This window comes from Aspergillus bombycis, assembly GCF_001792695.1.
Source record: "Aspergillus bombycis strain NRRL26010 chromosome Unknown contig00075, whole genome shotgun sequence".
NCBI lineage: Eukaryota > Fungi > Ascomycota > Eurotiomycetes > Eurotiales > Aspergillaceae > Aspergillus > Aspergillus bombycis.
Window position 1 is genome coordinate 152,546 of NW_019170077.1, and position 17,598 is coordinate 170,143.

Consider the following 17,598-nt stretch of genomic DNA (forward strand, 5'->3'; position numbering starts at 1 on the left):
TATCCTGCAACCTAGCAGCTTTCTAATTTTACAACTCATACAACCAGGCAAGGTGGCCGAGCGGTCTAAGGCGCACGGTTCAGGTATACCTGACCATCAGAGCTTCCCAGAAGTTTCCGTGTCATTAATTTGGCGTGGGTTCGAATCCCACCCTTGTCATAACTTTTTCCTATTTTTAGATAAGTTATATAACTTATAGCTACGAAGAAAGTAATGTAAGAGATATATATCTACTATATAGAGTTCCAAAAAGGGGCTGTTAGATGTCAGCAAAGGAGATCTGCAGAATATTATTTTAAGCGGCATTAAAGTCCATAGATATAGACTCCGATATCACTGTCCGGTAGCTGATTGTCTATATTCTATATACATAAAAGGGGCGAGAGGAATCCAGTCATCAGACGGGATGGCTATACAATCTCTGACATCAAATATAGAGAGATAGCATCCCCCAGGCTCCCCCTGGTGCCCCCGAAGAGGATTAAGGTCCGAGGAGCGATTGAAATAAACGGGGGTATACCCCGGCGTGACAAGTAGGGTACGTAGAAGGCTGGAAGCAAAGATCCTTTGACTCCTTTTGTCAGAGTTATCTACTAATCAGAGTAGAAGACCTGTCAACTAGGTAAGGATACGTAGGCAAAACAACAGTAGATAGTCTATCGACAGAAGACTGATTCTTGATTTTCCCACTATTAACTACAGTGCTAATATATAGCCAAGGACCCCTAAAGTTCTCTGTATACAATAATCAATCCTCAGAGGGGGCCACTGTACGTTATTAGAAAGATGACTGATATAGACACCGAAGGCGCCGTTCGGCCACCGGAATGTCCATACACCTGAGGCAGGGTATACTGTACAGTCACCTTACATGATCGTTATCAATTCTGTGACACCTTTCATTAAACTGGTAACAATTTGGGATTAATCCTTTAACCACAGTTACCACACCGACCTGCAAGCTCTCAGTGTCAGTGACTAGAGTTGGACTATTTTCTTTTCTTAGCCATGGTAAGCCTATTATTACTAAAGATGTTAGGATATTTACAATTTACAGCGGGGTCTAAAAGTATTTAGCCCCTTATGCTTAAATATACCTACCAGCTCATACCAGATAGATAGAGTCGCTAGGTATCTTTAAGTGTAGGAGGCCACATACCTTTGGACCCCCGCTGTAGAGAAAGATTTGAAACTCCTGTGTCACTGGTCCTTAAAAACCTAGCACTGGCAGCCTCCAAAAGACTTTTAAAGACAGTAACTAGAGGCTCCTATAGTGTAGTGCTGATTGTGGTTAGGGAAATACTGACTATAGTCATATTCATATCGTGTAAAACCACGCCAAACCACACTTATATCTATGATAGCTCGGCGTAGTTATACAACTTGCCATGGAAGGAATTTCTAAGTTAACTGCTAATCACACTGAGCTGTGTCCCCGACTCCCCGACAGACAGATATGGTAGACCGAACGAGCGCTTCCAATTACTTAGTGTTTAATATTTACTAATATTATCTGTATTTATGGCACTAGGTACTTTGAATTAAGATTGACAGACTTAATGACTGCAATGGAGATTTGATTAATCAAACGTGGCTTTAAGTAAAGCGAAAAATTAGAATTACAGCACAATTAATACAAAGATGCCCCTACATACAAGTATTGTCTCTATAATAGAATTTTTCTTGTGTCTAAATATAGTAACAGGCAAGGTGGCCGAGTGGTCTAAGGCGCACGGTTCAGGTACACCTGACCATCAGAACTTCATCAGAAGCTTCCGTGTCATTAATTTGGCGTGGGTTCGAATCCCACCCTTGTCATATCTTCTTTTTTTCCTCTTTTATCAGTCTAGTTCAAGAGAAGAGTCGCCACACCGCTACTATAATCAATCAATATTGATTGAATTCCAGTATTCAGCGCTCACATCGTCGATCACATATTCCTACAGTACCGGCTTGTACTGCCCATGGAGAGAATGGAGAACTTTTTGATTCAACTATCCTATGGCAATCGGCTGCCTAGGGTTATTATTATACGTGTGGCTTAGCGTAACTTGACTAGTAGGGGGCTATCAACTTGTCACCCCGGTACATTATATGAAACATAACTACCCGCAGAGCTATATATACAGAGAACTTCAAAAGGGCATTGAACGCTCTGGCAGTTCTAGAGTACTATGGGTGTGCATAGATTGCATGTGATTCATAGTACTTATATTACATGGTCTTGCTACTATGTAGGTGTGATTGCAAGTAGTTTACTAGCTGTAGGGTAGAGAAGGTAAAGAGTTGCCGTCTTGCCTGTAACCTGTCACGAATCACAGATTACATAGTGATATGATCTGATGATTGGTCACTGTACGATATTGTTCCTTGTGTATGGACAATTCGGCCATCGAACAGTCATGTCTGAGTAACAGAGTCTATATCTATTGGTTTTACGTCGGGTGCAGCTACAATCATATATAGGATGTATCATGTATCATATATATTTATAGGTCGGATAGTGATTTGGCCAGATGACGACATAGTATACCTGTCCGTGGTATAAAGTATAGATATTGTAGCAGTGTGAGTCGTGACCATGTATACTTCTCTACCTGACGGGTTATTCTTGCTAAAGTAGCATTGTATATCTTCTATGGTGCACACTGTGCGCAAGTCTATAAAGCCGGCGCGGGGGAAACCAACAAAATCTGGTTGCTTTTACCCAGATACGCCCTCTCTTTAGACCGATATGTATATATAAAATTACCCCGAACTTATTCCAATGTAGCTTATTGGTCTAGTATGTTTTCCCTGTATAGATATACAACAGAAATACCACATAGTCACAAGAACTGTGTGACAGTATGACTAAATCAGGGCTTTCACAATACTTAGTATATTCTTACAAGTACCCTCTCTTTGTTGGTAAGATTGTCGCTAAGATTCCGAGTTGTGTATAACTTCATGCTCGCGGGGGGCTTATGTCAGCACCCGCGAGGTGAATCCCGATTCCTTACAATAGTACGGGAGTACTCCATACTAATAGAATTATTAACAGCCTGTGAGAACAGGCTTTGGGGTAAGGCTATTCCTGTCATTCGGCCCGATGACTGTACAGTATACCCTGCCCCCTTGTGCCGCGTGTATGCACAACTCGGCCACCGAAGAGTGATGTCTGAGTCTATATCCGTTGGCTTTCAACAATATGTATTAGAGCCTATGCCTGAATCGGGCTTACAAAGGATGTAAGAATTCCTTTGGCTATAAATTGATAATTCCAATAGACAAATGGCAGTAAAAGATCAAGGAAGTAAGAATCAATTACCTATCTTTATACAGTAAGGGTCCAAAAGTATGTGACCGCCTATACTTAAAGGTAATTAGCGGCCCTATCTTTCTAGTGTGGCTGTGAGGCTAGCTGACAGCTCCCAACTGGTGTGAGGGCGTGCGATCCAGACAAGCACGCTATATAGCTATACCATAAGCCCGGCGCCCTGTCAGTTACGGTAAGTTGGAACCCGGCTCTAATGATCTTTTGAAGTACAGATCTATGTCAAATGGAGCTATATACGGCAATTTTATTTATCTAGCTAACTGTTTGTCCGTAACACATATACCCAGCAAGGTGGCCGAGTGGTCTAAGGCGCACGGTTCAGGTATACCTGACCATCAGAACTTCTCAGAAGTTTCCGTGTCATTAATTTGGCGTGGGTTCGAATCCCACCCTTGTCATACCTTTTTACTTTTTAAATATACATCATATATAAATCTCCCAGATTATGTATCTGTCTATCTAGCCGATACCGAAATGGTACGGTGTCTGTCTTGCCACGAGATTTTTGAAGGCCGATAGATCTATACGGAGTATGATACAAATCTTGTTCTGCACTTTCCTTCTGCTCTTCTGCCAGCCGCTTATTGATTGGCGGATAAGGATAACTTTCCCGGACGGTGACTCGAGAGAAATAGAAAACATAGTAAAATACAATTACTATATAGTAGTCTCATAGACCTACTCACTTTTAAAAAGCACGCATGGCCAGACACTAGAGTGGTGGTCGGTTATCGAAACTGGCACATAAGTGATCCAACTGTTACGGGGATGTGACCACTTAGTAGCAACTTGCAAGGTGGATGCTGCAAGGACTAAGAACAGGTGTCCAGGCGAGGCCATCTAGGCCAAATGGTCACTATGGTACTCTGGCTGGATGACACCTGACATAGCTATACAGAGACTCGCTACTATTGCCACCGTGAAAGATACCTGGCTGATGTGGTAATGGGCTGTTAAAACACCGCAGTGTAGGGACCAGGGTTAGGATTTTGGCAAGATCAAAAAAATGATACGGAAAAAATGAATTCGGAAGTGACAAGGGTGGGATTCGAACCCACGCCAAATTAATGACACGGAAGCTTCTGATGAAGTTCTGATGGTCAGGTGTACCTGAACCGTGCGCCTTAGACCGCTCGGCCACCTTGCCTATTTATAGATATTGCTACATCTAGTGTGACTAACAAGCAAAAATAGCAGACATTTTTTGTATATCAGAAGTAATACAGTGAGGTCCCAAAGTATGTTGACCTTTTATACTTACAGATACCTAGCAGCTCACACCAGGTACATAAAACCACTTGGTACCTTTAAGTGCAAGAGGTCACAAACCTTTGGGCCTTCCCCCTATGCACCACCTTCAGTAGCTAAGACTTAGTGTTTGGCACTGCTTGCCCTAAGCTGCATTAATACACGCTGGAGGGATAGGCTCTGCTTCTTGTGCGGCGTGTTAGAACTATCCGGTGATGGTGTTGGTGTCTCCTTACATGACCATTGACCACTTGGCACACACAAACAAGTGATGCTTGTAAGAAATATCTGTCAGAGATTGTATAGCAATCCCGCCTGACGACCGTACAGTACACTCTATGCCTTGTATATAAACAACTCAGCCACTGAATAGCGATATTGGAGTCTATTTATGTTAGCTGTTTAATACTGTATAGTAGATTTCTGTTACAGCCGAAGATCTAAGTGTGGGGGCGTGCGATCCAGGCAAACACACTCCCAATTTGGCCAAAGGCCTTGAAGTAATTGTACTATGTGTAGGCTCATCTTTTGTGTACCAGCCTCCTGGGCCCCTGTACACGTCGAGCTTTATATACGGTAAGGCTTCTGTCTATATACCTTGTATTGTACATGATATACTAGGTGAGGGTTTCGGAATTCAAGGATCCAAGATCGTCCTTTTCGTGACTGCTAGGAAGCAGAATAATACTATATAAAAATAACAGGAGAGAGAATGCTATGGTATTAGTGTAGGAACTGAGAGGTAGACGTTATCCAAATCCCCGGGCTTCTCCGGACGGACCTACAGACCAACTCGGATCCGGCCTTTTATATAAATACACTTTGGATTCAAGGAATTTACCTCTTTACACCATCGAACAGCACCACCCCCAAGGACCGGGCAGGGCAGTACTCGAACTCCATACACTCGCCATCAACCAAAGCACAGTGCTCTCCGTTAAACTCCTGGCCAGGAGGACACTGCGGTGGCCGTTCGCCAATACACTCCTTGGAAGCAGCATCCCACTTGGTGTTGATCGGGCAAGAGGGATCGCTTTCGGCAACACACTTCTTGCCGTTGAATTTGAGGCCGGAGGGACAGCCTGGAATCTCCTCCGAGGCACACTCGGTCCCGTCAAATACGGTGTCGGGGGGACATACAGGAGTGTCACCCACACATGCGGTGCCGTTGAAGTTGGTACCGAGCTCACATTCGGGTCGGACATCGGAGACACATTTGCCATTACGCAGAGTGTAGCCGGGCTCACAGCCCTTGATCTCTGTGTTCACACATTCCCCATTGACCCACTTGTACAAAGGAGGGCAGGTGGGGTGGTCGATGGTGACACACTGAGTACCGTCGAAGATGAGACCCTTGTCACATTGTGGAGGTCCAGTGACACAGTCGTCGCCAACGAGGACAGATCCGGATTTGCAGCTAGGGCGGGAGTTGGTGATACAGGTGCCGTTGCTGGGCAAGCTGCCGACGGGACACTCAGGACGGTTGGAGGAGACACAACGGTGTCCGTCAAAGATCGTACCGGAGGCGCAAGAAGGCTGGTTGATGGTAACACAGTCCTTCCCATTGAAATACTTCCCAGTTTCACATTCGGGGGTGGTAACGACGCAGTTGGTACCATCAAAGCGTGCGTCGCCCTCACAGGTCGGGGTGTCAATGCTCACACAATGCTCCCCTTCGAGCTTTGTTTCTTCGGGACAGGCGAGGGTGTCGGTCGAGACACAGTCAGAGCCCTTGAGCTGGTAGCCCTCGGGGCATTGGGGACTCTCCAACGAAGAGCACACGGTGCCGTCGCGAGTATAGTCAGGAGGACACTCGGGGGGCTCGACCGATACACAGCGGCTGCCCTGGGGCTTGAACGTGGGGGGGCAGATGGGCACAGTGACAGTTTGTTTCTCACAGCGATCCCCGATCTTGATGAGACCAGGTGGACAGTTCCCATCCACATCCACTGGGACGAGGCATACCTCTCCGTTCCAAGTCAGACCTACGGGACAGCAGCGAGCAGTGTTGGAGACACGGTCCACAGACAGTTGGGTACTGGGGTCACACTCGGCCTGACTTGTTGAGTAGCATTGACCGTTTTCAAACTCCTCCTCGGGTGGGCAGGAGGGGTCCTGTGTAAGGGTACAGGTCTGGGTCTTGGGGTTGAAGGTGGTATCTTCAGGACAGGCTGGGCCATGAACAGAGACACAGTTCTGGCCTTTGCGCACGGTTCCCTCAGGGCAGACGGGCTTCTGCTCAGACACACATCGCTTGACTGTCGAGTCGAATTGGCTCCCCGTGGCACAGGACGGCTGTTTCTTGCTGACACATACACCATTGCTGAGCTCGGTCGTATCTTGAGGGCAGGTGGGGCCCTGGGAGCTCACACAGTCCTGGCCATTGAAGCGGTCGTCATTCGGACACGTAGGATGCAGTTTAGATACACAGACCTGGCCGTGGACCTCGAAACCCGTGGGGCACGCGGGGGGCACCTTGGAGACACAAGCCTTATCCTGGAAGACTGTAGGGGGAGGGCAGTAAGGGGACGCTTCGGTGACACACACCCGGCCATTGAATTCTTCGCCGGGGGGGCATGCCGGCTTGGAGACGGACACACACTTGCCATCCTGGAAGATGGTGTTCTCCGGGCACTTAGGCACACCCAGTACACAGGACTGTCCGTCGAACAGGGTTCCCTCGGGACAACACTTCACCTCACCTGATACAGCATGGGTCAAAGGCTTGATATCATCAAGCGTGTACTTGCGTCGGGGGGAAGAGAGTACATTCTGCTGGCCTGATGCTAGGATTGCATGGCACAGAGGCGTCAGTAGGATCGCGACCGAAGCCGACCGTATGTTGATCATGGCAAACCAAACGAAATAGCTGGACTGGTGCTTAGAATGAAAGAGATGCCTTTCATATCGGAGGGAAGGAAGGGTCTTAATATAGCTGCTGCTCGTTCGCACCCGAGACCCTTACTGCTACAACTCATAGCAAATGCCACGCCCGAAGAGCGATCCTCATACGTGCTGAATGGAAGATCTCGGATCAGTGCGCATGCAGTGCGGCATTGGAAAAGAGTCCAGTCCGACCTTTGAGATATTTGTAACAAGTGGGGCATAAGGTTCGACACGATCGACTTCAGCTCAGCCGAATCTGGGGAGAATGCAAAGTATGATATCGAGGGAAAAGGATTCCGATTCGTCTTGAGGTATCGCCAGCTCAGCTCAGTTTCGGTCCGCCCCGCTTTCTAGTCTCCACCGTAGTTGAATGAACTGCAGTGCTGACGGTACCTGGGAAACTCTTGCCGATTGTTATCCACCCTCGTACCTGTATCTCGCATGCTCTCTACTTCCGGAGAATCGACGCGTCATCTTCCATGCTAATACGGTTGATCATTTCTGACCCGTCATAGGGGCATTGGCACAGGAAAGATGTCTGTGTGAAGCAGTGAACGCCTATACGCTGTCAATGGCGGAGAAGATGTGTATGCACGGTCTGCTTTTCAGCTCGGGGGGACTTTCGAAAGAGGAGGAGTCTAATGAACACTAAAGTGAACTACCGATTCTGAGTTGCCGGTGGCTGGCTGACCGGTTTCTTGCTAGCTAGCGACTGTGCGAGACCAAAGCAGACCCAGCCCTGACTTCCTTGTCCGCAGTGGGAGTCGTCTCAAGACATGTATATCAGGCCAGCGGGGTTCCTGAGCCATTTTTTCCGTCTCATCCAATCCAAGTTTCACTCCACCAACTATTCCCCTGGTTTGGCTCTTTCCTTCCTATCGGTTGCGGCTTTTGCAAGCTACAATGATCCTCAATCTTCCTCTGCTTGTCGTTCTATCGGGTGTTGGGGTCACCTGGGCTGCCTCGTCGTCCAATTGCTTGTCGGGCTCCAGCTTCGACACATGCTGTTCTGATCGAGACGCTGTGGGCAAGGGCACCGTTGATGATGTTGTCATGAACTATGCCTGCGGAACATATGCTAAATATGAGACAGCAGGCTATGGAACGGTGCATAAGGGCGCCGCCAATGCCAAAGAATGCGCCGGGCTTTGTGCTCGTGACACTTCTTGCCAGGCCGGTTTCTGGTCTAAAGTGGGCTCCAAGTGCTACTTATTGAATGATAGGAGCTACAAGACATATCACAACAAAGGCACATTCTTGTTGTTCGAGAAAACCACCGAGGATCCAGAACCTGTCAATGAATGCAAGGATCAAGTCGAATCCGCCACCTCCCAGTGCAATGCTGAGAAGGATAAGATCAAACAACAGGGCGCACAGATGTTGAAGAAGCTCCAGGATGACAAGGACCAAGCTATCATCCAGGCCGGATCCAAGTGCGAGGCTGAAAAAGAAGCCATCCGCAAAGAGAATGCCCAAATGGCAGAGCAGGCCAGCAAGCAGTGTGAGGCTGACAAAGATCAGCTTCGCCAGCACGCAGCGACCGCAGCAAGTCAATACGAAAAGGAAAAAGCAGATCTCCAGGCCCAGTTGGCCCAGTGCCAGGCAAACGTGCCCGCGCCAAAACCCGTCCCGGTTATAGATCCGAACTGCGAAGCGAATAGCTGGGTGAGCATGTGTTCTAGTTGCTCCCAAGATACATTTGTTATCGACGGAAAGGAATTCAAGAAAAAGTGTGGTGTTCGCACTGTTGGCGCTCGTGAGGAACAATGGCTGTATCGGGCCTCCCTCATTGCGTGTATGAAGGAGTGTGCAGGTAGGAATGATTGTCTGGGCGTCGGTTGGAGGGCCGCAGAAGGAGTCCACGGAGTAAGTTACTATCAATCCAGAGCCCTCACATTCCAGCATTCGTGCAGTTGACTAATGCAAACGTAGCACTGCCATGCCCACATAAGCATAGGACGCGGTCTCAGGAACGTCCCTAACTGGAATGAACATCTTGTCTACATGCCAGAGAGAGTGACTCCTTACTAATAGTGTTATTGTGAGTAAGTAGCATGTTTTGCTCCAGAGTATGAAACAGGGGTGAAGGAAAGGTGTTGCAACGGCTAAAGTGTGCGTTGAGATATAAAAAAAATAATAGGCGTAATACTTTACAGTCTGATATAGAGTAGATCAAAGATATAAAATATATGGGAAGTCAATTCTGCTAAGGCAGACTCGTTCCCTATCCTTATATCATTATTACTCAAGATTGATTTCAGTAAAAGTAAATAAGAGTGGCATATAACTGACTTTACATCTCAGGGTTGCTCGTTCTTCCAGGCCATTATGATACAAGTACATGACTAACACAGGCATGAACCGTATATTCCAATACTTCAAGGCCAAGACACATATCCAAATATTCATCCGGATGGATGTCAAGTAGGTGGTCTCCACGGGTGGCCACGCAGAATGGAATTTGACAAACAATGGACCGCAGAAGAACGAATGCTGCCTACTCCTCTCTAGATTGAAATGAGCCGAGAGCTGAGCTATAAACACGTAGACAGTTCCCCACATTTCGCCTGAAATACAGGCACCGTCAGTACTAGGGAGAGATGCTCTCGCTGGCCAGGTAGCTTGGCCATTATCTGAAGAACTATTGGGAACACGGAGTGGTAAGCGCATAAATTTCGTGAATAAATGAATTGCAGCCATACTCATCAGTTCCAACGTCCAACACCAGTTCTAACCACGGATCTGATGTCGTCGCCGTAGAAGAAAGGCTGAATACAAGAATAGCTGCCAAATGGAATTAAACTATGCCTTCTGCATCTTCGCTATTGTTTAGCTTCCATCCATATACATACGTCCATAGCAGATTGAATTAGAGACAAGAAGGCAAACAAGACAGCACAAGGATTAAAACAAGAAAACGGGAAAACATCAGCCCTAGCGCCAGGTTGCTAAGTTGCAGCAAACTTCCATCTTACGCCATAAACCAGAAGGGTCATCAGACAACCGTGTCGAGTGTAAGAAAGAAATCTGGAGTGAAACCATCATGACCGAAAGCGCCGTCTGCTGTATAGTATGTCTGTTGAGATATAGCAGATTAAGAAAGGGATAAGATATAGATCACCAGGAAATGAAACACGATTAGTTGTAAGAATAAGCCAGGTCAGACCTAGCAAGAAACCAGATTGATGTGGTTATCATTAAGAGCAGCGCAGGCGAGAACAGTGCGGTGAGGATGGAATGCGGTGCTTGCGATCGGAGAAGAGCGGTTGTGATGCAGGAAACTCGAGTAAGGCTCGAATGTCGACAGGTAGCTGCCGTCAACGTTGAATGTCTTGACTTCATGGCGGTTGGTGCCGCTGCAATTGCTTCAAGTTAGCCAAGTCCACCATCAACTCAAATAGCAAGTCAACAAGTATATCACATACACCATGAATACTGGAGCGTGTTCATGAACGCTCAACGTTCGTAAGGTATCTTTAGTGGCGTACAGCGTCGAGATTGGATTATCCATCCGAAGGTCCCAGAGTCGGATCTCACCGTTCCGACTACCAGACACCAGCTCTCTCAAACCACCCCGTTGCATGTGGACATTGGTAATCCACTGTTTGTGCTCGCGCCATACTTTAACCATGGATGTCGTGGGCTTGATACGTTGATCGAATACTCTGACTGCCCCGTCACCGAAACCAGCTACGAAGATGTTACCCGCAACTTGATCGGAAGTCAGGGAAGTAATGCATGATCCTGAGCGAGCAGGAATGTCCTATAACATGTAAGGTCAGCATACCTCCCTCCCCCTTCATAACCAGTGTCTAAAATCGAGACCTACATTGGTGCAAACTTCAGTTGCAGCATTCCATACTCGTATGACTTTCACATCTCCTGCGACTAGCGCTTTACCCTGGCCCTGTTGCCAGTCGAGAACAAGCCCAGCGTTTCGATTACTAGGAATAAGCTCTGGCAGAGCTCTGAAAGCTGTCACGACCTCGACATCACTTGCGGACTCGTAATTCCTGAACACTTTCAAAACACCATCAGAAGAACCTGTCATCAGAAGTGCCTGATCATCTTCATTAATGTAACGGACTTCGTTGATCTTTGACCCTGGTGGATTTCCGTTAGAGAATCGATTGAGACGTTTGTGGCTTTGCCAGTCCCAGATCCTGATTGGGAAAGAAGAGAATATCAGCATCAACCACAATATCAAAGCTCACCAGACTTACGCAAGAGTATCTTTGTCATCCGCAACGGCGATATGATCCTCGAACTGATGAAAGCACATCTTCAGGGGCTGGCTGCTGTTAGAAAGCAGGGCTATTGAATTATCCCATCGGCTACTTCCGGCTTTACTCTTGAGGGGCTGCGTCTCTGTGATAATCTTTTCGTTACGGCTTCGTCTCCAGAGGCGTTCGTTGTAGTCCGCGCTACCGGGTTCATCGGGCTCATTGGGTTTCATCTGGGGCTCCCGGAAATACTGAAGATGGGTGAGAAACTGTTTATAATCTTGGTTGTATTGCTTGCATATCAAAGCGAGAGATTCTGGGATTACCTCTGTGGACCAATCTAGGAACCTGCTCATCAAAGGGATGGCAGGGGGGGTTGATGAGGCCTTGGGTTCGAAGCCGCGGGACGTGGAGTTGGAGCTTGGTGGTAGGCTGTCGCAGGGGCAACTTGGTCGTTAACTTCGGGGGGGCGGGTCCATTCCGGGGGGGCTCGTCCTCGTGGCGTCATGGGCATGCGACTCTTATCCGAGGCCGAAAGTTGCGCCGACTGCGGCTCTGTTGATGAACCTCCAAAAGCAAGGTTTTTTAGCGACGCCGCAACACTAGCAGTCCGCTTCAAACTCAGAGAAAGATATCCTTCCTGCTTTGGCGGAGCAACCGACGGAGGAGCCGGTGGTGGTGCCGTCTTCTTCGACTCTAGTCTTTCCCGGACTTGCGTCTTCTGTGCCACTTGATTCGAGAGGTCCATTATTTCTTGTCGAATTTTCTCAGTTAGCGATGCCATGGGGGATTGCACAAGGGACAAATGAATGTGATCAACGATTGTAGCTGCATCCTGTGCGATGTCAGGATGTGGGTCCACGGAAAGGATAAGGAGCTGTTTCCAAATAGTTCCAAAAGTAGAATTACGAGACAGTTTTTGTGTCTTGTAGCTCGAAAGTGGGCCATTTGCGGAACCATTCGGTGCATCCTCCGTGGAATGACCTTTAGGTGTCGCTTGCTCGACTTTGGAGAGAAGGCTCTGCTTCTCATCCTGTAGCTCTTCATATGCGGCAACTAGAAATTTGTTTTGATAGCGTCTCACGAAAGTCGAGAAGAACACCAGAAGTTCTTTTCGAACAAGTACACTACCATCGGATGCCATTGGTAACACGGCCATGGCTAAGGATTCTTCGATCTGTGCCACTTGATCTGTCAGATCAGGAATACCCAAGAATGTTGTCACGGCATGCAACATTGCGGCTCGGACCTCTGGAACAGGATCAAAATTGAGCTCGCAGAGTCTTGCAGGTGCCGCGCATCGAATTCCCATCCACTTTGCCTCAGGGAAATCAGACCAAAGCATGCTAATGCAAAGACATGACCATTGACGCAGTAAAGGATTTTCAACATCCATTAGATGCCTCAAGCAAGAGTCAAAAAGTTCTGCTGAAAGGCACACATTCTGGCCCTGGGGGTAATTCTTGCAAAATATCGACACTATGAAAGCACACATGGCCCGATGTTCGCTAGCATTTCCGACGGGTATGGGTGATGATGGGTTGAGAATCGAGATGAAATAGTGGATTCCGTTGTCCTTCAGCAGATCATTCTGAACTGTATGGTCGACCGCCATGATCCTTGCCCATATGAAAACCATAACAGGCTTCAGCTCCTGAGCTGCTGACTGGAGGAGCTTGACGACGTAAGGGAAGATACCTATGCTCAAGGCCAGATGGACGGCCCAGGGTCCCAAGTCCAGGAATTTACTAAGTAAGATCAAGGCTCTCAATCGGTGGGCCTGACTCAAAAGGACTTGCAGGACAATAGGTAGCTGATCCGGCGGGGTTTTCTCCGTCGGCCCAGATGACAAGTACACCTCAAAGGCAGTAAGCTGCTCAGCGAAAAAGGTCGAGTGCTGATATTCGTATTGTCTACGGCCTTCTTCATGATCAATGAGCGCAGGAAGCTGAGCCAGAACCATTTCAACTGCTAGATCCCAGCTTTTCCACAGAGGATGATGGTGCGTCTCTGGCAGTTCAGGTGACGATATCGGGTGACACTTAAATGTGCGCATTATCCGTTCGCTAAGTAGGAAATTTCTAAAGAGGGCCGCTACCATTAAATCTTGACGGAAGAGCTTCTTAAAGAGAGCTCGTGGCAAGGTATTCCACGCGATGGTGTCAGTAATAGCAGTGAAAATCCAGTTTAATTCTCCGAGAGGGCTCCTGCGGTCCTGCAAGCGACCTGGGACTCGGAAATCATCAATGGAAATGTTACTCTGCAGAGGATTCTGGAGGATGAAGTATCTCAGAGCGATCTCAATGGGCGTCGTCAAACAACAAGTGAAAAGATCCGCGGGGAGGTCGGGGTTGGTTGGAAGCGACTCGCTCTTCTGGCACGCGGCAAGAATGATGCAATCCCCATAGTTTTGGGTGATCACATTGGGATCCCGCTTCTTTGCTTCGATGTTCTCTTTCTCATGCTTTTCAACAAACGTGTGGAAATTCTGGACGATGTTCCCAGCATGTGATACGTCGAAAACGAACAGGCTGGGCCCTGCAAGCCAGGACTGCAAATCATATAAGGACACCGGGATGTATTGAGTATAGTTTTTGTTGAAGACCCATATTTCGCCAGACTGGGTGGGTAAAGGGACACCATGGCCGTTATAATGGAAAAGAACTCTCTCGTCTTTGGCGTTACGCCGTAGTGATATGCAAAACTTTTTCGTCTCGTCAACGGATGGATCGAGATATTGCTTGTACCTAGTTCTTAAGCTAAGTGTTTCATATTGTTCCTGTAGCTTTTTTCCAATCTGCTCCATGATCTTAGTCTGCCCGCCACCAGTAGTGGATGTTGGGTCAACCCAACATTCGAGCTTAGCCGTAGGGTTCGTCTTGACCACGTCCGGGGGATCAACCCCAATGTTCAAGCATATGGCCAAGGCGGCAGAAACGGTTTTCAGACGGTCCTTCATACGCCAGTCCTGGCTGGGCCAGCTTCCCACAGGATCTCTCGCATGCCGTTTGTCTCGTGGCGTTTTTCCGTGAAATACATATAGAAATTCTAGAGTTATCAGAGAATAGTCCATTAAGGCAGCGCATCACCGTTCTGCTTACCGAGTGTAAGATCTTGAGGTATTCGCTCGAAGTGTACTCCTCCTGCCATCCATGGCGCATGGCAAAATCCTCTTCGTCCTCTCCAGCCGCAGACTTATCAAGCCCCAGTCTTGGCCCATAGTCACTTTTAGCCCGTTTCAAAGTCGACGGCCGTGCCGAATCCGATGCCCGATCAGATATCAACCGAGGGTTATCTTCTATGACAGCTGGGCCTTCACCTGCCGAGGAACTCGTCGGTCTGTCAGGAGTGGTTATAGGGGCGTGCCTCCGCTCCACGGTAGTAAAAGATCTGTGGTGCCCTGGTCCAGGCGCGGGTGACTTATCGCGTGGAGGGATATGCGTTTCGAGGTCCGGACCGAAGGCCACGCGGACGGATTTAGTGGTGTTTTTTCGGGGTTCAGCGTGACCGCTAGCTTCTTGAGGCTCCATAGTGGTGTTCTGTTCCGTGGTTAAATTGGGATCCTTCATTATGCAAATATCATCGTGTTCGTGCAGGGACGTAAAGGCGTGCCAGTTCCTCGAATGGCCAAAGTCTGGAAAGAGCGGAGTTTTAGCAGAAGTTCGTTGACAATTAAGTAGTGGATATGATAGATTATGGCCATTCGATGTATCTGATTGTGGGGCAGATGCACATGTGTGCTCTTACCTTATCAACTATCATGCCACAGTGCGTGCACAAAGAGCAGCGGAATTATCGTCCCTAACCTGTAGTCTTCCGCGGTCAGTAACCCGACGCTGAATATTGCGAGAGGGTTTGGGACTGCCTCCTCAGCGGAAGGAACGGAGAAAAAAAAAAGGTATTTCTCCTACTCCTTGTTGCCAAAGATAACAAACTCTCTCTCCCAAGCCCACAGCTTCAGAAATTATGGGTTGTCGATATCTTTTTTGGTAACAGTGAGGTTCATGAGCTTTAGCCGCAATGTCTTGGCATATAATGATCGGAATATCTATAGCGCCGAAAACCGCTTTCTCCATAGCATTACATCAGGCAGAATTCCTCTAGCTAACTATTACATACAAGTCATTGCAATCTCAGTTAAAACAAATAGAAACGTCTTCATCTATTTTCACCTCACCTCTTTGTACGAAGACAGACTATTCAACACACTTTTGTAGCTGCCTCTGATAACATCTCATACTAAACTGCTTGAGGGGAGGATGCATAAATAATAGCAATCTAACTATACTTAGCAAGACTACCTAGACCCTGCAGCACAGTTCGAAGAGCAGGTACCACGTGCCTATTTCTAAACCAGTACGAAAATTAAGAGTGTTTGTTTGTCTTGGCATTATTGACGATCCTGATATGGTACAGTACAATACTTGGCCTAGGAAATACCACCTGGATTCATCCATGGATGTTTACAGTGTCTCCCGTCCTAGTTCTAGTACGTTGAGATCACACTGGACCAAGACAAATAAGTAAAGACCTGCGAGGTACCATTCAGGAGAATCCCTACCAATGCTTTGGTTATTATATACAAACAAACAAACAAACATATCCCTACTAGATTAAACTCTGAATGCTCATGCTCTCTTCAGAGATTAAGGTACGGATAAATGCGTTGCCAGGGCCATAAGAGATTATGGTATACAACAACCAGCAACTTAATCCGACTTCAGGGCTTTCTCAGGGCGGGTGTATCTTGGGAGGAGATATACTATCAAGTTGTCAACATGATGGTATTCCTCTGTCGATGCATGGATCACATTCTCAGGAATTCATCCCGTGCTACCCGTGACTCGTGAAAGTGACCAGCCAATCCGTAATATGTGGCGGATATTCACTAATACGACGAGTCCATTTAATGAGGCCATAGATAAAGAACAGAACCTGACACAAAAAAAATTGGTTCATTCCAGTCAGTTGCATTGTACTCCGTATGTGGAACCATACATGAAATGGAGCTTCAGGATATCCAGTTAAAAAAAAAAGAAAAAGAAAAGCAAAGGGATGGAGTTCCATTGGGATGAGCGAAGAGGCGGGTTGGTAATTGGACCAAGCCGTGAGCCAGTGACTTGCGCTTCTCCATCCCTAGTACTAGTACCTCGCCCAGCTAAGCGAATCTCCAAGGTCCTGATAGGCTCATGATTTAAACGTTTCCCCTCCACCAAGTTTTAGTGCAGCTTGAGCTTGACCAAGAACTTCTGGATCGAAGCTGACCAGCCCCCCTTTTGAGAAGGTTTGTCGGCTCTTTTAGCCCCTGGCTCCGCCCTTTTCTGGCACCGTCCCTGACTTAGTGTATAGTTACTAAGTTTAGGGGCAAGCCGGATCCATTGGTCGCTACCCAACCGGCCATCACCAGTCTTTTTTGGCACCGTTTATCATCTCTCATCGTTCAGCTGAAAGAAAGAAAAAAGGAAAGAAAGAAGGAAAGCAAAAAACAAATATAACCTACAAGAGGTAATGGGAGGAGTTGAGATGGGATCAGCATTGTTGACACTTGGTCAATGTAGGAGAAGAGAGCGAGCAATTGCTCAAAAATAGTAGATGATGGCTGGAAAATCTGTCCGCATGACAATGATTCTACAACGATGGTACATGGAGATGATGATGATGATGTACATGTTTCGTTCCTGCATAGATCATACATACTGTTACCTGTAAGGTACACGAACTCAACCAATGGTAAATCTACATCAATCAAAATGGGAATGAACAGAGATCATCGTAATTATACGACCCCAACCTGGAAACCGCGGGACTTCTATCATGATACTGGCTACCTCGGAAGGATGCATTTGCCGATTACTCGTATTATTTATCAACAGAGTGAGATATAGCCACTGGGTATCATGATCATCATGCTCTGGACAAGAG

General features: G+C 47.3%; 3 protein-coding genes across 3 annotated transcripts; 1 reads left to right on the forward strand and 2 right to left on the reverse strand.

Moving 5' to 3' along the window:
- Positions 1-5,404: 5,404 nt before the first annotated feature.
- On the reverse strand, positions 5,405-7,417 carry ABOM_008883 (uncharacterized protein; the record flags this gene model as incomplete). The annotated part of the gene is made up of 1 exon (XM_022536012.1): positions 5,405-7,417. One exon carries the CDS (start codon positions 7,415-7,417, stop codon positions 5,405-5,407), a length of 2,013 nt encoding a protein of 670 aa, XP_022386868.1.
- A 939-nt stretch (positions 7,418-8,356) lies between these two features.
- Positions 8,357-9,484, forward strand: ABOM_008884 (uncharacterized protein; the record flags this gene model as incomplete). The annotated part of the gene is made up of 2 exons (XM_022536013.1): positions 8,357-9,319; positions 9,386-9,484. 2 exons carry the CDS (start codon positions 8,357-8,359, stop codon positions 9,482-9,484), a joined length of 1,062 nt encoding a protein of 353 aa, XP_022386867.1.
- Positions 9,485-10,619: 1,135 nt separating this feature from the next.
- ABOM_008885 (ubiquitin-binding TORC1 subunit KOG1) lies at positions 10,620-15,245 on the reverse strand (the record flags this gene model as incomplete). The annotated part of the gene is made up of 6 exons (XM_022536014.1): positions 10,620-10,809; positions 10,942-11,216; positions 11,283-11,616; positions 11,677-12,004; positions 12,085-14,644; positions 14,778-15,245. 6 exons carry the CDS (start codon positions 15,243-15,245, stop codon positions 10,620-10,622), a joined length of 4,155 nt encoding a protein of 1,384 aa, XP_022386866.1.
- Positions 15,246-17,598: the final 2,353 nt, after the last annotated feature.